The 24,240-nt window shown below is 42.6% G+C and overlaps 1 protein-coding gene and 3 non-coding genes across 10 annotated transcripts in view; 3 read left to right on the top strand and 1 right to left on the bottom strand.

The window, feature by feature from the left end:
- Window positions 1–2,719: 2,719 nt before the first annotated feature.
- On the bottom strand, window positions 2,720–2,793 carry trnat-agu (transfer RNA threonine (anticodon AGU)). Its single transcript has one exon. It is a non-coding gene; the product is annotated as a tRNA-Thr (tRNA).
- Window positions 2,794–3,087: 294 nt separating this feature from the next.
- On the top strand, window positions 3,088–3,161 carry trnat-agu (transfer RNA threonine (anticodon AGU)). The gene has a single exon. It is a non-coding gene; the product is annotated as a tRNA-Thr (tRNA).
- Window positions 3,162–3,857: 696 nt separating this feature from the next.
- On the top strand, window positions 3,858–3,931 carry trnat-agu (transfer RNA threonine (anticodon AGU)). The gene has a single exon. It is a non-coding gene; the product is annotated as a tRNA-Thr (tRNA).
- A 16,695-nt stretch (window positions 3,932–20,626) lies between these two features.
- rilp (Rab interacting lysosomal protein) overlaps window positions 20,627–24,240 on the top strand; it is a 63,553-nt gene continuing 59,939 nt past the window's right edge. For 2 of the 7 annotated variants that reach the window (XM_063031908.1, XM_063031910.1), the window contains exon 1: window positions 20,629–21,152. In XM_063031908.1, the coding sequence (XP_062887978.1) occupies window positions 20,877–21,152 (276 nt within the window). In that variant the 5' untranslated portion in view covers window positions 20,629–20,876. Of the gene's footprint in view, window positions 21,153–24,240 lie in introns of all 7 variants that reach the window. The other 5 variants (XM_063031907.1, XM_063031909.1, XM_063031911.1 and 2 more) reach the window with 5 other exon arrangements.

Below are 24,240 nucleotides of genomic sequence, written 5' to 3'. Positions count from 1 at the left end.
TTCCCTTCCCACTCTCAGCCCACGATATCAGAATCAGGTTTATCATCACTCACATATGTCATGAAATTTGTTTTTGTTCTGTGGCAGCAGTACAGAGCAATGCATAGAATTACTACAGTCCTGTACAAAAGTCTTAGCCGCGCTAGCTATATAGGTGCCTAAGACCTTTGCACAGTACTGTAGCTGCAGAGCTGATGTTTTTACTGACTGGGGTGTCAGTCTAAAAATTGGCAGTTGTCTTTGAAAGACAGAGAAGCAAAGAAGACAGTAAATTTTGCAATTCACTCTACCCAAGGGAGTTGTCACTGGCTGTATTCAAGAGGCAAAAGAAACACCGGCACTGAGGTGAAACAAAACTCTTTAATAAGTGATTGAGCAGACACATTAGGCTGAATGGCCTACTCCTGCTCCTAGTTCAAGATTCAAAATTGTTTAATCTTATTTCCTGTAGGCAAGTGATCGAGCTCCAGGTTCTGCCTTGCGTTTTTCAGACCGGCCTCGAGAGCTCCCTGGGTTGTCAGGTGCTGGCCTTAGAGGTAGAGGAGAACAAAATAATTGTTACTCTGGATCTGATGTAGCACACAAAAACACACGCAAAAGATAAAGAATACAGTAATAGTAATATATAATAAATATAACCACGTAAGATAGCGCTTATATACAGAGATTGATTTGTGTGTCTATAAAGTGCATTTGTAAAAGGTCATGAGTATGATCCTCTCATATCCCTTTTGTCAATCACCTGTCCAGCTCTTGGCTCCATCCCTCCCCCTCCTGTCTTCTCCTATCATTTTGGATCTCCCCCTCCCCCTCCCACTTTCAAATCTCTTACTAACTCTTCCTTCAGTTAGTCCTGACGAAGGGTCTCGGCCTGAAACATCGACTATACCTCTTCCTATAGATGCTGCCTGGCCTGCTGCGTTCACCAGCAACTTTGATGTGTGTTGCATGAGTATGGATGTGCATGGTTCAGCTGTTTTCAGGCTCCTCAGAAAGTAGAGGTATTGGTGAGCTTTGTAGGATGTGTTCTGGGACCAGGAGAAGTTGTGTGAGATATGCACTCCCAGGTGTTTGAAACCGCTTGCTGTTTCCACTGCTGTGCCATCAATGTAAAGGGGGGAGGGTGTGTGTGGTGTGAGTTCTCCTGAAGTCAATAACCATCTCCTTCACCTTGTTGACATTAAGGAAGAGGGCATTTGCTTGGCACCAGAGCTCTTCTGCCTCCTCTCTCTAGAGCATCTCATCACTGTCGGTGATGAGTCATCATCTGTCGTGTTGTCTGCGAACTTGGCAATGTGATTACTCGGGTGTTTGAACATGTGAGCACAGTATACAGCAGTGGGCTCAGTACGCGGCCCTGGGAGACACCCCTGTTGAGAATGATGGGGAGGAAGAAGCGGCAATGCATCCTGACTATCGGAGGTTGCAGCGAGGAGTTTGTTCACCATTCCGACATTATCAGTCCATCATCTCCTCTAGTGCCGTGGTGAGGCCACACTCCAGTTGGAGGAGTAACACCTTATGGGTAGCCTCCAACCTGATGGTGTGAATATCGATTTCTCAAACTTCCAGGTATTGCCCCCCTCCTCACTTCTCCTTCACTGTTCCCTATTCCCATTTCCCTCTCTCACCTTATCTGCCCATCATCTCCTTCTGGTGCTCCTCTCCTTCCCTTTTTTTCCATGGATTTTACCCTCTCCTATTCCCCCTTCTCCAGACCTTTATCTCTTTCACCAATCACCATCTCACCTCTTAACTTCACCCTCCTCCTCTCCCGATTTCACCTGCTACCCTTGTATTTCTTCCTCCCGTCCCTGGCCTACACCTTCTTACTCTGACTTCCTGTCTTTTTCTCTCGTCGGCCCGAAACGTCGACTGTTTACTCTTTGCTGCCTGGCCTGCTGAGATCCTCCAGCATTTTGTGTGTATTACTTGGATTTCCAGCATCTGCAGATTTTCTCGTGTCTATGACCACTATGGCCACTTGGAACTACAATGGAAGTTTTTTTTTTGTTCAAATTGTGCTGTTTCTTCTAGAAATTGTGTATAATTTATGTTTTACGTGTGAATGTTGCTTCTCTAAAAAGCTTCGTGGCTTTGATCCTGCAGCAAGTCGGGTTTTCATTACACGTACCTGTGCAACTGACAATAAACTCGGCTTTGACTTTTTGACACGGGGTTTTTCTCTGTCTTCAGATGCTGCACAACAGAATGACAAATGTTCTCGTGAACTCACGAGGTTTAGGGGAAGTACGGGAATAAACTTCGCATCAAATTGGAGGGGGGGTTTGGGAACGAAACTGGGTAAATTTCAAGGAAGCGTGAGAGATGGAATCTGTTGTGTCCATGGACTGTGGGAATTAGGGCCCCGGTGGGTGGGATGGGAGCATGAGAGTGGGGATACCGGTGAGTGGAAAGGGGTTACGAGAACTGGACCACGGGTAAGATGGGAAGGAGTGCAGCAAATATCCGCTGGTGAGCCACATTGGAGATTTCTGAATTTATCAGAGAAAGTGTTTTATGTATTCAGGTAAAGCTCTATCTCCATAGTAATTCCTCTTTTTAACACATCAATTGGATCTGATCTTCATTTTTCATGAAATGCATTTAAATACATACAATAGGTGATATTTGATCAAATTAAAACCTCCCCAAACGCCTTGACCAATATGAATTTCAGGAAGCATATCCGACGTTAGAATAGTAATGAAAATAAAGAAGGCACCGCTGAGATTCGAACTCAGGATCTCCTGTTTACTAGACAGGCGCTTTAACCAACTAAGCCACGGCGCCAGTTAGTACGAAGCTTTAAATGATCAATTAAGAATATACTATATTTGTCATTTTATTCCTTAATATTACATTATTTTTTTGAAATGTAATCAGAGTCATGTTCCTCCGCATCTGAATTAAACTGATGGCAACGTATTATGTTACTATGCACCTCATTCTTATTCCTGTAAAAGAGGAATGAGTAACTTTTATATTCAAGAAATCGATTTCTGCATATAAGGATATTACTGTATCTTTAGTTAAAAAGTGACACGTTTATCCTGCACTTGGATTATTCAAAAATTTTTGTCAACCGGCGCCGTGGCTTAGTTGGTTAAAGCGCCTGTCTAGTAAACAGGAGATCCTGAGTTCGAATCTCAGCGGTGCCTTCTTTCTAGCATTTTAATTTAATTATCGGTCTCGTCCGCTCGTTGGTCGCTTAACTGCTGAATGAATACAAGAAAGTAAATTTGATCATGAAATCTTGCAAAATTCGTAAATAACTCCCGGAGATAGAAATGAATAATTCAGAGTAAACGAATTATTGCTAAGAGGCAGAAGAGATTCTGTAGATCTGAAAATCTTGACCAGTGTACACAAAATGCTGGAGGAACTCATTAAGGCAGGCAGAAGCTACATCTGCTCCCTGTTTGAATCCGGAGACAGGTTAGAAAGAGCAGTTGAATAATCATTTGTCGCAAATGCAAAAAGGTGAAACAACTTCTTGTTCTTTGGCCGATGATGTCAGATGCTGTGCCCTTGGATAAAAACTCAGCCAGTGAACAGTCGGTAGACAGCAAATCCCAGCTATTCTTTAACCCTTTACCTTTTAGTTGTGCTGTGCAAAACACGCAACCCTCCCTGCACACTGGCGCAAAATTTGCACAAAAATTTGCAAAGCTTCGGGTGGAAATAATTTGCCAAAAAGAAGAAATATTTCGAGACTCCTCGGAAGTGAGAAGGTTAGTGTACGATAACACTAGAATAACGGGGAAATATGTGCAAATAATAAAATATTGAAATAATATTAGAAACCGACAGGTTGCGTATGTTCTGTAGCATTTATTTAAAACGTTAAATCATCTGGCGCCGTGGCTTAGTTGGTTAAAGCGCCTGTCTAGTAAACAGGAGATCCTGAGTTCGAATCTCAGCGGTGCCTACTACAGACAATAACTTTTGCTAAAGATTTACAAGAATCACAAACAGTACCGTCGTTCAATTTCTGGATCAGTCACTTTGGAACAATTTGAATGACCAGTTTTTCAAAATGAAGGTCTACACATTTAGCATCAGTCTTCACTGTGGAAGACACTAGCAGTATCCAGGCGTTGAAGGGTGTGAGGGAAGAGAAGTGAGTGCAGTAACTATTACAAGGGAGAATGTGCTCAAAAAACTGAAAGACCTAAGGGTGCATTAAGTAACCGGGACCCGATGAACTGCACCCTAGGGTTCTGAAAGAAGTAGTCGCAGAGATTGTGGAGGCATTAGTAATGATCTTTCAAGAATCATTGAACTCTGGCATGGTGGCAGAGGATTGGAAATTTGCAAATGTCACTCCACTCTGGAAGAAAGGAGGGAGGCAACAGAAAGGAAATTATAGACCAGTTAGCCTGACCTCAGTAGTTGGAAAGATGTTAGAGTCAATGGTTAAGAATGAGGTTGTGGAGTACTTGGAGACACAGGACCAGATGGGACAAAGTGAGCATGGTTTCCTTAAGGGAAAAACCTGCCTGACAAATCTGTTGGTATTCTTTGGGAAGATTACAAGTAGGATAGATAAGGTGAATGCGGTAGATGTTGTGTATTTGGATTTTCAGAAGGCCTTTGATAAAGTGCCATACATGAGGCTGCTTACCAAGTTAAGAGCCCATGGTATTACAGAAAAGTTGCTGGCAATGACTGATTGGTAGGAGGCAGCAAGAGGGAATAAAAGGATCCTTTTCTGGTTGGCTGCCAGTGACTAGTGGTGTTCCGCAGGGGTCAGTGTTGGAACCATTTCTTTTTATGCTTTATATCAATGATTTAGATGATGGGATAGATGGCTTTGTTGACGAGTTTGCAGATGATACGAAGATTGGTACAGCAGCAGGTAGTGTTGAGGAAACATGAAGGCTGCAGAAGGACTTAGACAGATTAGGAGAATGGGCAAGAAAGTGGCAAATGAAATACAATGTAGGAAAATTCATTATCGTGTACTTTGGTAAAAGAAATAATTGTGCAGACTATTTGCTAAAAGGGGAGAAAATCCAAAAATCTGAGATGCAAAGGGACTTGGGAATCCTTGTGCAGAATAGCCTAAAGGTTAATTCGCAGTTGAGTCGATGGTAAGGAAGGTAAATACAATGTTAGCATCCATTTCAGGTGGTCTCGAATACAAGAGCAGGGATGTGATGCTGAGTCTTTACAAGGCACTGGTGAGGCCTCACCTTGAATATTGTGAACAGTTCTGGGTTCCTCATCAAAGAAACAGTGTGCTGGTATTGGAGAGGGTTCAGAGGAGGTTCACAAGCATGATTCTGGGAATAAAAGTGTTACCGTATGAGGAATATGTGATGGCTCTGGGTCTGTACTCACTGGAATTTAGAAGGATGAGGGGAGATCTCATTGAAACCTTTTGAATGTTGAAAGGCCTGGACGGAGTAGATGTGGAAAGGATGTTTCCCATGGTGGGGGAGTCTAGGACAAGAGGGCACAGCCTCAGGATAGAGGGGCATCCATTTAAAACAGAGATGCAGAGAAATTTCTTTAGCCAGAGGGCGGTGAATTTATGGTATTTGTTACCACAGGCAGCTGTGGAGGCCGGGTCGTTGAGTGTACTTAAGGCGGAGATTGATAGGTTCTTGATTGGTCATGGCATCAAGGTTATAGGGAGAAGGCCGTGGAGTGGAGCTGAAAAGGGGAAAAGAGGATCAGCTTTGAGAGGGCACAGTTTTAAGGTGCTTGCAAGTAGGAGATGTTTTTTACGCGGAGAGTGGTGAGTGGGTGGAATGGGCTGCTGGTGACGGTGGTGGAGGTAGATACAATAGGGTCTTTTAAGAGACGCCTAGATAGGTACATGGAGCTTAGAAAAATAGAGGGCTATGGGTAACCTGAGGTAATTTGTAAAATAAGTACATGTTCGGCAGAGCAATGTCACCAATAATACTTGCAAGTTTCTACAGATGTACTGTGGAGAGCATTCTAACTGGTTGCATCACTGTCTGTTGTAGAGGGGTCATTGCACAGAATTGGAAAAAGTGGCAGAAAGTTGTAAAATCAGCCAGTTCCATCCTGGGCACTAGCCTGCCCAGCATCGAGGACACCTTCAACAGGTGATACCTCAAAAAGGTGGCATCGATCATTAAGGACCTATTGCTATATATATTTTGCTCAGTACTTCTTATTGTAATTTATAGTATTTATTATTATGTTTTGCAGTGTATCGCCTTTGCAAAACAACACATTTCTTGACATATGCCAATGATATTAAACATGATTCTGATTCATGGATTCTGTGTTTCACTGATGAAGGGGGTGATCTATTTTCATTTTAAATTTGACAGATTAATTTAATTTTTGCACTTAAGTTTACTCCATTTGTGCTTTCAAATTGCAGTGATTGAAAGAAAGTGACTTTGTGGAAAATAAACTGGGTAATCAACTAGAACTGATCAATTGAAGTCAGGTGATTTGTGCTATTACTCGGGAATCTGTGCTCACTACTGAAAGCACAATATTGTGTAAGTCCATGTAGTGTAACTCTAACAGGACCACTCTAAGAGGGTTTGGAGGCTTGAGTGCCTCAGTGGCCTGGAGAGTTGTGTTGGCTGGAGTCAGGGCCTTGCGCTTTGGTTCTTGATAAGTTTACCCATGCCAAACAGACCAGACTAAGAGGGGTCCACCAGTTCTTCCAGGTTTTGGGGTTCAGGGCTAACAAGCCTGACTGGTTGAAAAACATCTGTTACGGAAACATCAATGAAGAATACAGACAGAGACGGAGGATCTTCATTGCTGCCCTAAAAGCCAGCAGTGAGGTTTGGGGAGTAAAATTTGCCAGGATAAAATTAGTTCATTGTATTAAATAAATATTCTCATATTGCCATGCAGTATTTCCCTTTGGGAGTTGGTGGATTTATAATCTCAATGTTCAAGGTACATTTATTATCAGAGTATGGATGTCATATACAACCCTGAGATTCTCTACACCACAACCCCACACCTGAGGCCTTCTGCTTCTTCATTCAACAGGTGTCCAACCCATTGCCTTCTATCAACACACTCACTTGACTAGTTCAACTCATTTTTACATTGAATTACGTCTCACCTTCACCTGAGATCCTCTATATGAAACTCTTATGGAACCATGCTGAAACTTTGGGATAAATGGAAGACACCACTTCTCAATCCTCCTCATGCCCCTTCCTCAACTCTTTCCCTGGTAGCCTGATCCATTACAAGCTCACAGATTCGCACAACCATCTTCACTGTCCAGGTGTACCAGGGCTGAGTGACCAGTCAATGAATTGGCATCTGCTGTTGACCTGTTGTGACCGAAGGCAAACTGGAGAGAATCCAAGTCACTCCTCAGACGGGAGTTGCAATGTTTCATGACCAACCTCTCAAAGCACTTCATCACAGTGAATCTAAGTGCTACTAGATGACAGTCACCGAGGCAGGTTACCACGTTCATTGGCTCTTCACTCAGCCCTCAAACATCTAGACAGTGAAAATGCATACATCAGGATGCTCTTTATTGACTATAGCTCCGCACACGACATCATCACCACTCAAAACTCATCAATAAGTTCCAAAACCTAGGCTTCAGTACGTCTTTGTGCAACTGGATCATCAATTTCCTCAATGCAGACCCCAGTCAGTTCAGATTGGCAACAATATCTCCTCCATCAGCAAGAGTGTGCTTAACTACTGTCTGTTTAGCCCCCTGATCTACTTGCTTTATACTTTTGACTGTGAGGCTAAGAAGAACTCCAATGTGTTTGCTGACAACACCTCTGTTGTTGGTGGAGTGAAAGGCGGCGATGAATCAGCATTTGGGAGGCAGATAGAAAATCTGGTTGAATGGTGCCACAACAACAACCTCTCACTCAATGCCAGCAAAAATAAAGAGATAATTATTGAGTACCGGAGGAGTAAACTGGAGGTCTGTGAGTCTTATCAGAGGATCAGAGGTGGAGAGGGTCAGTAACTTTGAATTCCTCGGTGTTATCATTTCAGAGGATCTGTCCTGGATCCAGCACAAGGAAGGCATGGCAGCAACTCTGCTTTCTTAGAGGTTTGCACAGATTCAGCATGTCATCTAAAACTCTGACAAACTTCTACAGGTGCACTGTGGAGACCACCTAGCTGAGGAACAGTTACTACCGTTCAACCATCAGGCTGCTAAACCAGCATGGATAACTTCACTCACCTCAATTCTGAACTCATTCCACAACCAATGGATTTACTTTCAAAGACTCTACAGCTCATGATCTCAGTGTTTGTTATTTATTTATTTATTTATTTATTTATTTATTTATTTGTATTCGCTCATTTTGCTGTCTTTTGCACATTGGTTATTTATCTGTCTTTGTGTGTAGTTTTTCATCCATTCCATTGTGTTTGTTTGTACCTATTGTGAGTGACTCCAGGATACTAAATCTCAGGGTAGTATATGGGGACATATACATACTTCGATAATAAATTTACCATAAATTATGCCATTCAGCCCATCAAGTCTGCTCTGCCATTCCATCATGGTTGATCCATCATCCCTCCCAACCTCATTCTCCTGCCTTCTCCATGTAACCTTTGACACCCTGACTAAACACGAACCTATCAATCTCCACTTTAAATATTCCCAGTGACTTGGCCTCCACAGCCATCTTCCGCAATGAATTCCACAGATTCACTCCCCTCTGGCTAAAGAGATTCCTCCTCATCTCTGTTCTCAATGGAGGAAACATCCTCTCCACATCCACTCTACCTAGGTCTTTCAGTATTTGATAGGTTTCAATGAGATCCATCCTCTCATTCTCCTAAACTGCAGTATTACAGGCACAAAGCCATCAAATGCTCCTTGTATGTTAACCCTTTCATTCCCAGAATCATTCTCGTGAACCTCCTCTGGACCCTTCCAAATGCCAGCACATCTTTACTTAGATAAGGGTCCCAAAACTGCTCATAATGCTCCAAATTACTTTGAACTTTAAACAGTAACACTGGCCTAACCCTATTATGGAAAATTCCATTTCTCTTATCCACCCCTCCCAATCTCGGCAACTTAAAACTAAATTAATTTATCATTTTCCAGCTTTGAATGGCCTTCAACCTGAAAGATTAATTCTGCTTCTCTTTCACAGAAGCGGCTTCACCAACTTGAATGTTCCCAAAGCTTTCTGTATTTCATTTAATTTTACTATAATCTGCACTTTTAAAAATATTTTACATTTACCTGGAGATAAATGAATTTTTTTTACCACTTTCTGTTAGTTAGTCAATCAATTGAACTACTATGAGAGAGATGTTGTTACAAAGTGACTGAAGTTAGGTATTAAATATTCCAGAATATTTTAAAATACAATAGGAAGAGTAGGTGGGGCAGTCCTGATTTAAAAGAAACAGATAAAGGTAGTGGAGAGGAAGGATCATTACTCCAAGTGTCAAGTAGATGAATCAATTTGGGGATGTGAGACACAACAAAGCAAATGACAGAATTACACACACAAAATGCTGGAAGAACTTGGCAGCTCAGGCAGCATCTATGGAAATGAGTACGCAGTTCTCGTTTCTGGACGACACCTTTCTTCAGGCACAGAATCTTGGATGAAGTGAGATACAATTCCCCAAACTCTAAGAGTAATGTAAAGATTAGGATAAATTTGGAGGTGCATATAAAAGAAAAGCAGAATAATAATGGGGGATGTTAATGTACATGCAGACTGAGCAAATCCACAAGCAAAATGATGTGGAAGATGTAAAACCAATCTTTCCTAGATCAGTATGATAAAGAGCCAACAAGGTTATTTAAGATCTATAATCGTATAATGAGAAGGATTAATTGATGATTTGGTAATTATGAAATAGTGATCATAATATATCATTTTAATGTAAGGATTGATAGTGCTTTAGTTCAATCTAAATGAAACAAATTAAGAAGGTATGAAGTGTGAATTGGCAATCGTAGATTGGGAGGTTATGTCAAGATATGACAGTAAATAAGCAAAGGCTAACTTTGAAAGAATTAATACATTGTTTACAAGTGATATAACCTTTTAAGGCAAAAAGGCACTGCCCAGTCATGGCGATTAAATTAACAGTAAAGGATTTAAACATTGCCAAAAAATCAGTAAGGGTAACATTTCGGAATAGTTACATAATTCAGCAAAGGAGGACAAAGCATTGAAATGAAAAGAGGAAAGTAGGTTACAGGAGTAAACAAGCAAGAAACATAAGAACAGACTGTTAAATGTTACATAAAGAAAAGACTATTAAAGGGCAATGCAGGCTTAGGAGAAATTAGTTCAGAGAATAAGCAAGTGGCAGAGAAATGAAATATTTTATTTGTTCTAAGTACTTATATGTGACCATATACATACAACCCTGAGATTCATTTTCTTGTGGGAACAGTTAACTAATCTATAGAATAATAACTAGAACATAATCATTGAAAGACCACCAACTAGGGCATGCAACCAGAATGAAGAAGACAACAAACTGTTCAAATACAAAAAAAAAGAAGTAATAATAATAAGTAAATAAGCAATAAATAACAAGTACATTGGATGAAGATTCCTTGACAGTGAGTCAGTTGGTTGTGGGAACAATTCAATGATGAGGCAAGTGAAATTGAGTGAAGTTATCCCCTTTGGTTCAAGAGCCTGTTGGTTGAGGGGTAATAACTGTTCCTGAACCTGGTGGTATGAATCCTAAGGCTCTTGTACCTTCTTCCTGATTGTAGCAGCAAGCAGAGCATGTCCCTGATGATGGATACTGCATTCCTGCGACAGTGTTTCATGTACATGTGCCGAACAATTGGGAGTGCTTTACCATGATGGATTGGGTCATATCCATTACTTTTTGTAGGGTTGTCCGTCCAATGGGTATTGGTGTTTCCATACCAGGCCATGATGCAACCAGTCAATATACCCTTCACCACACATCTATAGAAGTTTGTCAAAGTTTTAGATGTCATGCTGAATCTCCATGAACTCCTAAGGAAGTAGAGGTGCGGCCATGCTTTCTTTGTAATTGCACTTATGCACTGGACCCAGGACAGGTCCTCCAAAATAATAACCCATGGAATTTAAAGTTGTTAACCCTATCCACCTCTGATCCTTTGATGAGGACTGGCTAATGAACCTCTGGTATATTTCTCCTGAAGTTTATAATCAGCTCCTCGGTCTTGCCAACACTGAGTGAAAAGTTGTTGTCACGACACCACTCAGCCAGATTTTCAATCTCCCTCCTATACAGTATGCTGATTAATCCCCACCTTTGATTCAACCTGTGAGAGTGGTGTCATCAGCAAACCTGAACAGGGAATTGGAGCTGTGCTTAGCCACACAGTCGTAAGTGTAAAGCAAGTAGAGCAGCGGGCTAAGCACACAGCCTTGTGGTCCACCTGTGCTGATGGAGATTGTGAAGGAGATATTATCGCCAATTCAAAAGAGTAGAGGTGGACAACAGTAAAGTAAATGAAGACCTCAAACAAATTAGCATTAGTAAAACAAATTAGTATTAGTGACATTAAAGTGGCAGAAAAGCGGTTAGTCCCCAGGCCCTGATGAACTGCAGCTTAGGGTATTGAAAAGGTGGTGGATTTGGAGATAGTAGATGCACTAGTTGTCTTTTTCTGAAGTTTCATGGATCCTAGAAAGGGTCCCAAGATTGGAAGGTATCAAATGCAACCTCGCTAATTAGAAAAGGAGGAGGACATTAGCAGTAGAGAAAATGTTATATTCTATTAATGAAATAGCAATTGGGCATATTTGACAAATCAGTTGGAATTTTTTGCAGTTGAAACAAACAAAGGTAACCCAGATGTATTTGAACTCTCAAAAAGCCTTCGGTAAGGTAAGGTGCCACAAGAGTGTATTTCAAAAAAACTATAGTCTACAATATTGAAGAATATATGAGTTCAAGATGGTGCTGGTGAAACACAGCGACACTGTAATGGTAGCAAACAAATCTACTAACTACTCTATTAATCTCACTTTTTTGGACAGTGATCACTGCTATCAATAACCTGTAACTTTCCTTTTGTAGTTGTTTTTTTCGAACCGCCTGTACGACCTAGTATTTTTGCGGTGTGAACTGCAGTAAGATTGCGTCCTGGTGGGTACGGGCTGAGTCGAGGTGGCAGGGTCTGGCCTGAGCCTGGGGAGCAAGCCAGTATTTGGCCATTGCTGAAGCTGAATCGAAGTGGAAGGGTCCGGGCTGAGATCAAGGACCGAGGCAATTTTTGGTCGATTTAAGCACTGAGCCAGTTTGAAAATGTCAGGTACAGTCGACATTTCGGGCCGAGACCCTTCGTCAGGACTAACTGAAAGAAGAGCTAGTAAGAGATTTAAAAGTGGGAGGGGGAGGGGGAGATCCAAAATGATAGGAGAAGACAGGAGGGGGAGGGATGGAGCCAAGAGCTGGACAGGTGATTGGCAAAAGGGATATGAGATGATCATGGGACAGGAGGCCCAGGGAGAAAGAAAAGGGGCGGGGGGGGGAACCCAGAGGATGGGCAAGGGGTATACTGAGAGGGACAGAGGGAGAAAAAGGAGAGAGAGAAAAAGAATGTGTGTATATAAATAAATAACGGATGGGGTACAAGGGAGAGGTGGGGCATTAGTGGAAGTTTGAGAAGTCAATGTCCCCATCCGTTATTTATTTATATACACACATTCTTTTTCTCTCTCTCCTTTTTCTCCCTCTGTCCCTCTCACTATACCCCTTGCCTATCCTCCTCTGGGTTTCCCCCCCTCCCTCTTTTCTTACTCCCTAGGCCTCCTGTCCCATGATCCTCTCATATCCCTTTTGCCAATCACCTGTCCAGCTCTTGGCTCCATCCCTCTCCCTCCTGTCTTCTCCTATCATTTTGGATCTCCCCCTCCCCCTCCCACTTTCAAATCTCTTACTAGCTTTTTCTTTCAGTTAGTCCTGACGAAGGGTCTCGGCCCGAAACGTCAACTGTACCTCTTCCTAGAGATGCTGCCTGGCCTGCTGCATTCACCAGCAACTTTTATGTGTGCTGCTTGAATTTCCAGAATCTGCAGAATTCCTTGTGTTTGCGTGAAAATGTCAGGTATGGGCCAAATCCAGGTGGCAGGACCTGGGCCCGAGAGTTTGAAAGAGCCTATGTTTGGCCATTACTGAAGCGGACTTGGGGCCAAATCGAAGCAACAAGACCCGGATCCAAAAGAGCAAGGAGCAAGCCGATGCCTGGCCGATTTAAACATCCGGCCAGATTGAAATGGCTGGGGTGTCAGAGCCAGAGGCGAGGGACAGGCTGGTGTTCAGCTTGCTGCCCTGCAAGGTTTACTCACCTCTGCACTGAACTGAAGATGTGGCCTGCAACTAATGGAGTCCTGGACCGGCTGGAGCGATGAAATGGCTTTGCGGCGGTAGACTCACTTTCGGGAACTTTAATTCTGAGTATTTTTTGTTTACTTTCTATTGCTTATATGGTTTGTTCTTTTTTCACACATTGGGTGTTTGTCAGTCTTTTTTAATGGGTTCTATTGTGTTTCTTTGTCTTGTGACTGCGTAAGAAGACGAATCTCAAGGCTATATATAGTTTGATAATGAACACTTTTGATGATAAATGTACTTTGAACTTTTGGACTGATGATTATTTTGTGTCTGTTTTTAAGGATGTAGGAGTAAGCAGATCAATCTTTGTACTGGGAAGCAGAGCCCAGTGGGATGCCATTGGGACTGGAGCTGTGAAGACCTGGGGCTTCAATCTATACTAATGATTTGATTAAGAAGATTGAATGTAATGAACATGTTTGATGATTATACAAAGCTAGATGGCAGTGTGAGCCATGAGGAGGATATAGACAGGCTACGCGACTGGGCAAGGATGTGATCGGAATAGGATACAAAATGCAGAATGTGAGGTAAACTCTTTGGTTGGAACAAAAAGAAAAGCAGAGAAATTTTAAATGCTGAAAAATTGGCATGTACTGGTGTTCAGAGAGACTCTCTTGACCATGAATCAGAAACATAGAAAATTGATGGCGGGTTCAATTAGCAACTACGAAGTCAAAAGTTATACTGATCTTTACTGCAAACAGAATTGTCTGCAAGACAGGAGACCGCTTACTTTAATTATATATGGCCTTGGTGAGACTGCATCTAGAATCGTGACTAACACATCCAAATTACTGGAGGAACTCAGCAGGTCAGATAGCATCTATGGAGAAGGATATACTTGGAACAGTATGAGTCCAGCCAAGCTTCAACAGATCGATTTGCAAGAGGGTACTTTGAAGCATGAGGAGAAGTTAAATTGATGGTTTATTTTCATGAGAGTTTAGAGGTGGTGATCTTATTGAAATGGGATTGAAGCTGAGTTGATGTCTCCCCCGTCAGGGTTTACATCTGGGTGTTACATTCTAAAACTACAGAGTTGGCCATTCAGGGCAAAGATGAGAAATGTCCTCACCCGGAGATTAGTGAAATCTCTGGAATTTTCGCACAAGGGTTCTGTGTAGGTTCAGTCACTGAATACATTCAAGGTAAAGATAATCAGATTTTTGATTTTAAGCATTCAAGGGATATGAGGTTAATGTAGGACAGTGCAGTGAAGTGAATTTAAAAACGCAAACAGGAGGAAATCTCCAGATGCTGGAATTTCAAGCAACACACATAAAAATTGCTGGTGAACGCAGCAGGCCAGGCAGCATCTATAGGAAGAGGTACAGTCGATGTTTTGGGCCGAGACCCTTCGTCAGGACTAACTGAAAGAAGAGCTAGTAAGAGATTTGAAAGTGGGAGGGGGAAGGGGAGATCCGAAATGATAGGAGAGGACAGGAGGGGGAGGGATGAAGGTAAGAGCTGGGAAGTTGATCGACAAAAGGGATATGAGAGGATCATGGGACAGGAGGCCTAGGGGGAAAGAAAGGGGGAGGGGGGAATCCCAGAGGATGGGCAAGCAGTATAGTGAAGGGACAGAGGGAGAAAAAGAGAGAGAAAGAAAAAATATAATAATAATAAATAAATAACCGATGGAGTATAAAGGGGAGGTGGGGCATTAATGGAAGTTAGAGAAGTCAGTGTTCATGCCATGAGGTTGGAGGCTACCCAGATGGAATATAAAGTGTTGTTCCTCCAACCTGAGTGTGGCTTCATCTTGGCAGTAGAGGAGGCCGTGGATAGACATATCAGAATGGAAATGGGACGTGGAATTAAAATGTGCGGCCACTGGGAGATCCTGCTTTCTCTGGCGGACAGAGCATAGGTGTTCAGCGAAATGGTCTCCCAGCCTGCGTCGAGTCTCGCCAATATATAGAAGGCCACATCGGGAGCACCGGACGCAGTATATCACCCCAGCCGACTCACAGATGAAGTGTCGCCTCACCTGGAAGGACTGTCTGGGGCTCTGAATGGTGGTGAGGGAGGAAGTGTAAGGGCATGTGTAGCACTTGTTCCGCTTACCAGGATAAGTGCCAGGAGGGAGATCGGTGGGAAGGGATATGGGGGGACAACGAATGGACAAGGGAGTCGCGTAGGGAGCGATCCCTGCGGAAAGCGGGGGGGGGAGGGAAAGATGTGCTTACTGGTGGGATCCCGTTGGAGGTGGCGGAATATCCCCCCTCCCCCTCCCCTTCTTTCTCCCTAGGCCTCCTGTCCCATGATCCTCTCATATCCCTTTTGCCTATCACCTGTCCAGCTCTTGGCTCCATCCCTCCCCCTCCTGTCTTCTCCTATCATTTTGGATCTCCCCCTCCCCCTCCCACTTTCAAATCTCTTACTAGCTCTTCTTTCAGTTAGTCCTGACGAAGAGTCTCGGCCCGAAACGTTGACTGTACCTCTTCCCATAGGTACTTCCTGGCCTGCTGTGTTCACCAGCAATTTTTATGTGTGTTGCAGTGAAGTGAACGATTTTATTGAACAATGGAACAGGATAGGGTCTGAGTGGTTTGCTTTTGTATCAATTTCTCATGTACTTGTGTGAGCTGTTTCGCTATTGTGTAGCTAATTGCGTTTCTTATATGAGCAGCATATTACATGCTTCAGAATTCTACAAAACTGCAAAATGTACTTCTCTTCCAGAAGTTAACATTATCACATGTAAGTATGCCATAACTATCAACACTGACATATTTTTCCTGCATTTATCAATGATTTAAATCATCACATCAGTTTGTGTCATTCCTGAATTGCTTAAGGCACCTGTCTATCTAACAAGCTGGATGAATGCTCTTCTTTTGTAAAGTTCTGTGTATATGAATCAATATTAACCTGCACCCTGATCTGCTTATTTAGTCAACTTATCTGTTTTTATCAGAATGGATATTTAAATCATTCACATCTATTGATCCATTTCACTACCTAGATTTTTTTTCTCTGCTTTCTGCTTTTTTATAAGCAAATAACAGATGGATTCTGTCAAAGAAATGGTTTATGGGAATAACTTAACAGTCTGTAAGGGAACTCGATTGCCAGGTAAATAGTAAGCGATTCAAAAATATAATAAGAGACATGCAGCACTGAAACATGTTAAATCCATTCAGCTTCAACACACATCGTTGGTTAATAAACACCTGGGACAAAATCAAAAAAGTTATTCATAGTCAAAGAGTTGGCAATTGAAAAGCTGGAATCTGTCAAATAGTACTAAGAGTCTGAAGTAAGTAAACACAACTTGGGATTTCCTATTAAGATCAAACAATTTCTATGATTACAAATTATGAAAATTTGTGAAGTACATGATATTTTGGATTCTCCTGGAATTCATTTTTATTAGGAGATTTAGACTGCCTAGGGAACAGGAAGTGCTAACTGTGAAGGTCAGGGAAAAGCATAAGGTTGAGAAAAGATGGATGGGATTCAGAGAACTTCCTTGAGCACTGTGAAAGAATTGCATTAGCTTTGATCTGGGTAGATTCAAAGTTCAAAGTAAATTTATTATCAAAGTACATATACGTCACCACATACAACCCTGAAATTCATTTTCTTGCAGACATACTCAATAAATCCATAACAGAATAATAACCATAGTAGAATTAATGAAAGACTGAACCAGCTTGGCTGTGCAACCAGTGTGGAAAAGACAAAAAACTGTGCAAATGCAAAAATAATAATAATAAATAAATAATAAGTAATAACTATTGAGAACCTGAGATGAAGAGTCCTCGAAAGTGAGACTATAAGTTGTGGAAACATTTCAGAATCAGAATCAGAATCAGGTTTATTATCACTGGCATATGACATGAGTTTTGTTGATTTAGCTGCAGCAATTCAATGCAATATATAATCTAGCAGAGAAAAAAATAATAAATAAAATTAAAATAATAATAAAATAGAAATAATAAGTACATCAATTACAATAGACGTATATTGAATAGATTTTTTTTTAAATGTGCAATAACAGAAATACTGTATACTGTATTTAAAAAAGTGTCCAAAGATTCAATGTCCATTTAGGAATCGGATGGCAGAGGGAAAGGAGCTGTTTCTGAATCGCTGAGTGTGTGCCTTCAGGATTTTGTACCTCCTGCCTGATGGTAACAGTGAGAAAAGGGCATGCCCTGGGTGCTGGAGGTCTCTAATAATGGAAGCTGCCTTTCTGCCTAGAAGTTGAGTGAAGTTAGAAACATAGAAAACCTACAGCACAATACAAGCCCTTCGGCCCACAAAGCTGTGCCGAACATGTCCTTACCTTAGAAATTACCTAGGCTTACCCATAGCCCTCTATTTTTCTTAGCTCTATGTACCTATCCAGGAGTCTCTTAAAAGACCCTATCGTATCCGCCTCCACCACCACCGCCGGCAGCCCATTCCACGCTCTCACCACTCTCTGCGTAAAAAAACATACCCTTGACATCTCCTCTGTACACACTTCCAAGCACCTTAAAACTGTGCCCTCTCGTGCTAGTCATTTCAGCCCTGGGAAGAAGTCTCTGACTATCCACACGATCAATGCCCCTCATCATCTTATATACCTCTATCAAGTCACCTCTCATCCTCCGTCACCCCAAGGAGGAAAGGCCAAGTTCACTCAACCTATTCTCATAAGGCATGCTCCCCAATCCAGGCAACATCCTTATAAATCTCCTCTACACCCTTTCTATGGTTTCCACATCCTTCCTATAGTGAGGCGACCAGAAATGAGCACAGTACTCCAAGTGGGGTCTAACCAGGGTCCTAGATAGCTGCAACATTACCTCTTGGCTCCTAAATTCAATGCCACGGTTGATGAAGGCCAATGCACCGTATGCCGCCTTAACCACAGAGTCAACCTGCGCAGCAGCTTTGAGTGTCCTATGGACTCGGACCCCAAGATCCCTCTGATCCTCCACACTGCCAAGAGTCTTACCATTAATACCATATTCTGCCATCATATTTGACCTCCCAAAATGAATCACCTCACACTTATCTGGGTTGAACTCCATCTGCCACTTCTCAGCTCAGTTTGGCATCCTATCAATGTCCTGCTGTAACCTCTGACAGCCATCCACACTATCTACAACACTCCCAACCTTTGTGTCATCAGCAAATTTACTAACCCACCAGGTCATTTACAAAAATCACGAAGAGTAGGGGTCACATAACAGATCCCTGAGGCACACCACTGGTCACCGACCTCCATGCAGAATATGACTGTCTACAACCAAAGTTATCTCCTTTGGTTCAAGAGCCTGATGGTTGAGGGGTAATAACTGTTCCTGAACCTGATGGTGTGAGTGCTGTACCTTCTTCCTGATGGCAGCAGCAAGAAGAGAGCCTGGATGGTCATGGGTCCTTGATGATGGATGCTGCTTTCTTGCAACAGTGCTCCATGGGAATGTGCTCAATGGTGGGGAGGGCTTTACTCGTGCTGTGTCCCTGATGATGGATGCTGTTAACCTTCAACAATGCTTCATGTAGATGTGCTGAATGGTGGGGAGGGCCTTATCCATGATGGACTAGGTCGTATTTTTGTAGGATTTTCCATTCAAAGGCATTGGTGTTTCCAGGCCAGACCGTGATGCAGTCAGTCTATGTACTGTCCACCACACATCTATAGAAGTTTATCGGAGTTTTAGATGTCATACCAACAACCAAGTTAATGAAGAGCGAGGAACAAATGTGTTATTTTGAATTGTGTTTGTTGGGTGGAGGCAATTGAGGTTGGGAGGTAGTGTAATTAATCAAATTGCATAAAAAGTAGATTATGAAGGACACGGGATCAAATTCAAACTATTGGAGGTGAAACAAGTGTATTTTTGAAAGAACAGAGGATACAGCCAAGATATATTGCACTGTAATTGTACAAGAGATTGTTATTGGTCTATTAATGATGCAATGCTTGGGAATATGTTGACTAATTGCCTATCCATCAGGATTGATGATCTTTCAACTGGGAAATCTGAAATAGAAGTAGAAGTTAGTTGTAACCATAGAGTTGTACAGCCAGCTGAGGACCGAGTTAGGACTGTGCATCTGAGGAGGCCTCAAGGGAATCAGGATTGCCAAATCAGCTGACCAAGGATACCAAGTCAATGGTCTAGAAAATATCAAATCGAACATCAAATATCACCTTGTCTATACAAAACATGATCTTTTAAACTGAAACAAGATGTGTGGTATTTAGTCCTAAGTGTAGGCTTCACAAATGGAACCCTTTCCAGAAACAAACATGGGAAATTCTACTCCTGTCGTCAATATGTAGGCAACAACAATAAGGGATCTATTTATAAAGCACTTTCTGTAAAAATATTTCAGGGGACACTGGATATCTTGTCAGACATGCTACACCAATTTATATGAAGTGATATCAAGATAAATGATAAATCTTGTCCATGGTGCCAAGAAGTGACTTGAAAGAACAAAACATACAAGTTGGAGGAGTTTTAGGGAGTTAATGCCAGAGTTGAATGTGTAAGCAGCTAAAATCGAAGCACACTGAGGGTAGGAATGAAGAAGCATTCTTAATGAAGATGTAATACTGGAGGAGATCGCACAGGCATGTGGGCAGGATCGCAAGGAAGGGGTTTAAATCAAGGACGTATTTTTAAAATAGACCGACAGTAGTCGGGGAGCCGAAGCACGTCAGTGCCACGGAGCAGAATGACGATTAAGGATGGATATTTCTTGCCAGTTAGAATATGCATAGTTTTGGGTTGTTGGAGTGTAGTGGATAGCAGGCCAGCCAGGGGAGCAGTGCAGCTGCTGAATCAACGACATGCTGGGTTCAATACCTGAGTCTGTACGTGGTGGGACTGCTGCGGTGCAAGCAGGAAAGGGTCAGCCCTGCTCGGCAAACCTGCTGCCTTCTCAGGCCTGAAACATAATTTGAGCGCTGCACCATATTTTTAAAAATAAGATTACAGTGAGTTGGTTTCACAGGTGTGGGGTACGAGGCGAAACAGACGCAGTTTATTGCAAGAAACTGGATTTCACTTTTGCTTTCGCTTGGGTTTGTTTACTTTCGATCAGTTGACTCAAACACTAGAGACTTTTTTTGTTAAAGTGCTGTCATTGCATGAAATTGCGATAATACGGAGATTTAAAGAAAATACACAGCAATATTACCGCACTCGGAGCCACTACCAACAGCAGATCCCGGCGTCCAAGCCGTGGCTCTGGTTTCACTGGTAGCTGATTGGTCCAGACGGCATCGCCATGTGATTAGTCGTGTCACGTAACAGTTGAATTAAATTAAAAAAACAGGCGTAATCTATAAAAGCCTGGATTTGGCCAGCAGTCCGCAGCGGGATAACATCGTCCCTGCAGGTGTCACCAATGGGGGCCGGACGTGAGGATTTAAGACTCGTTTAACAGCACTTCCCTGGGCCACGTCCTGTCAATCATCGGGCCACAATCTGTCAATCACCGGGTAACGTTCTACTCCCAGGCCACGTTCGGTCCCCGGGACAGCATTCTAACCCCCGGATCCCATCCTACCCTCGGCCACGGTCTCCACCATGGATAAAGAAACTCATCTCGACTCCTGCCTCGACAAAGAGCCCCTCCATCTAGGGGTGAATGATGTGTACGAGATCGCCAAATTGATCGGCACCGAGTTGGAGAAGCTGATAGATAGCTATGGCAAGGAGGCAGTGGAAGGACTGATTCCGAAAGTTGTGCGCGTCTTGGAAATGCTGGAAAGTTTCGTGGCGCGGAATGGCAACACCGAGCAGGAATTGATACGAGCCTTCGTGAAGCTACAGGATGGAGAGACGAGTATGGGCCACTACAAGGTTCGTGATCCTTCCCTTGTGACATAGTTTTGTTTGACATTCACACTCTAACTTCTGCGCGTACTCTCTACCGTCTCTTCTCTGAGTTCATTCCAGCTATATGATCAGTTTCATACAAAAGTAAAAAAAAATACCAACGCCTTCTTATTCCGTCTTCCCCTTATTTTCCAATCTTTATGAAGAGTCATAAGGATTGGGAAATTCGAAATGTCGACTGTTTATTCCCTTCACGGGGTACTGCCTGACTTGCTGATCGGCATTTTTGTATGTGTCACTGGAAATACGTAACAGGCCATGTAGCATCTGTGGAGAGAGAACTGTTTATGCTTCAGATCAACGCCTTTCGATCTGAAAGGTTAACTTTTCTCAACCACCACAGGTGCATTCTGACCTGCCGGGTTCTTCCAGCATATCCTGTTACTTTTTTAAAATCCCAGCATCTGCAATTGCTTTGTGACTACGCGTGTTATTTTGGCTACATTTCAATCCAAACGCGGCTGGTTTGCTCGCTCTTATCGACCTAGATTACAGACCTTGATATGTCCGTTGTCGTATATTTATGAAATAAATTGCTTGGTCCAACCTGTTTGTCGGCATTTATGCTCCACACCATTTTAACGCTTTCTACCCTAATCTAAAATTATCGGCGTGTTCGGTCTATTTCTCCTTGCTCGGTGTCATTATTCATATTACAGTTAAATTCATTCCTTCGTACTTATCAAAATCAACTCGAGGAACATTGTTTATCTGCAATTGTTTACCTACATTGTTTACCTCTGACGTAGGGGGACAGTAACAATCTGGACTTCGTGGTTACAATGTCAGTAAATCCATCAGCGTTTGCTGTAATTACGCTGTGAGTCTGTCAACGGGTTGTTGAATAAAGCCCACGTGCAGTCACATTTGGAAATCCAGGAAATGCACTTTCCCCTGATTTCTGGTTTCTCTCTGGAATGTGCAGTTTTGGAGCGTTCTCCAGCATAGTACCAGAAATCAGTGATTTAATGAGATTGAAATATTTAAAATTATTCTTGCATTACACAAGAAAATTTGAAAATGTTATACTGTAGTTTGTCGCATACAATACAAGTTAGTTTGTAATGGCGCTTGAAATCAATCCTTATACACCTCACCAGCTCAGAAGGCAGTAGTGATAGAAGATTTCATAGATAGAAGTATAGGGACCTGATTCTGTGGGTGTGGTAGAGGCAGCCTGATGGTATGTTGCCTCCCAGGTGCCAGGTTAGAGATGTCTCCGATTGGCTGCACGGCTTTCTAAAGGGGGAGGGTGAACATCCCAGAGTCTTGGTGTGCATTGGTACCAATGACACAGGTAGGAAAAGTTTATATGGTGGATTATAACTCCTTCGGGTCAGTACTTAAAAATAAGTATATTTCAGAATGCTTTCACTTCTAAAGCTTATGAAATTTCTGCATTATTATTTATATTCCTATATTTATGGTTTGTAAATGTTTAGGCGGGTACCAGTCAAGTAGCCATTCAACTTGCTTGAGTAAATGGTTGTTGCTGGATGCTAAACTTCCGCGTGATTTGATGCACGAGAACAACGTGCCTAAGAAAAGGAAGTCTGTCCCAGGGGAAATTTTCACTACTTATTGCCCTATTTCTTTGAAGTCAGCAGGAAATGAATATCTTCTGTGCTGTCTGCAAAATCCAGACCTGCACCATTAACTCTATCTGATGGTGGACCTGCCAAACTGGAGTGTGTAAGAAGGATAAGGAAGGCGCACACATTCCCAGTCACCCCAAATCTTACATTGACTTGTGTTACTTTTTCCCCTGTCATTGGGTCATATCAGGTGCAAACCAAAACCTAAATGCTGTTGAACAGTCTGCACCAGTAGGATGTTATTTTGGCCCACAGGAAGTACAGGCTCCATTTCCAGAGCAGTAGTCTTCATGAATCCTTGTTGCCTGAGTACAGTGGATGGAAACTTGTCAAGTCCAGGCAGTGTTACTGAGGTTGAAGCACCTTGCTGTAGCTTGGCTGTGTGGGGTCCTCCAGGTGCTTTATTTTGCCCTCCCACATCCCAAAGCTGGGCTAATTAGCAATTGTTAATGACCTCTTTGCAAAAAGAATCAAAAGGCAGTTGCTGGTCCTGTGTGAGGGAGAATAGGTTGCGGGGAAGCGGGGCAGACGGAACTTTAGGATGCTGATGAATATTGGTAGCTTGGGTTGAGGTGTTCGCCCAGCTTGGCAATTAGGTGTTTGATCACCAGTTGAGAACCACATTTCTAAAAGCAATCATGAAGAAGTGTGGTTCTCTTCTGATAAGTCCGTATTGAAACATATTGAAATAGACGCCATCTACGAACCCCAAAGGGCCAAAGAAATGCAAGGCAAGGTCAGCTGAAGGGTAGCCAGTTAGGACCTAGAGAAGCAAAAGGGGCCGGGTGCTCTAAAAATGCGAACCTTCCCAGAGAGAAGCACCCACAACAGCACAACGAGGATGTTACCTTGATTGGTGATGAAACGTCTGCAAGCTAATTGCCAAGCTTGGTGTAACATCAAAAGCAAATGGAACCGCTTCCCTCGGTGTTGGCATTGACTTGATGAGTCGAGTTGCCTCCTGCTGCCTCGTTACTAGGAAAAGATTAAGATGCGATTCGGATATCCATTCAATAGCTGGCCAAGCGTATGTTCCAGCTATTACAGCTGTGAGGAAATGTCTGCCACAGTTTCTAGCCTCTCCTTTGACAACCTGTTCTCTGTTAACCTTCCTCTTTTAGACTGTGCCGTGGCCAGTTGTAGGTTTATCTGAACATTTGTGGTAAGAGTAATCTGTTGGGAGCTGGTGACGGTTTTAGCTGTGAAGCAGCTCTCCCACAGTGAACTTCTTTAATAGTAAATTCCTCATCTCAGGAGGGATTTTTTTCTTTGTGGCTTCTAGGCTCTGTTACAGCTCTCTACAGTTGTTCTCTGCTGTACTAACCATGTCTTGGGCATTTAAGCCAGGCATAGTTGAATTGTTTTCTCTGGATCGTCGAAGGCTGAGGGGAGATCTGAAAGATGATAGGTAGAGTAGACAGACGGTATCATTTTTCCACGTTTGTAATGTCCAACAC

This window comes from Mobula hypostoma, chromosome 23, assembly GCF_963921235.1.
Source record: "Mobula hypostoma chromosome 23, sMobHyp1.1, whole genome shotgun sequence".
Taxonomy (NCBI): domain Eukaryota; kingdom Metazoa; phylum Chordata; class Chondrichthyes; order Myliobatiformes; family Myliobatidae; genus Mobula; species Mobula hypostoma.
Note: the sequence above shows the minus strand (reverse complement) of the source record. Positions and strands in the feature narration are given on the sequence as shown.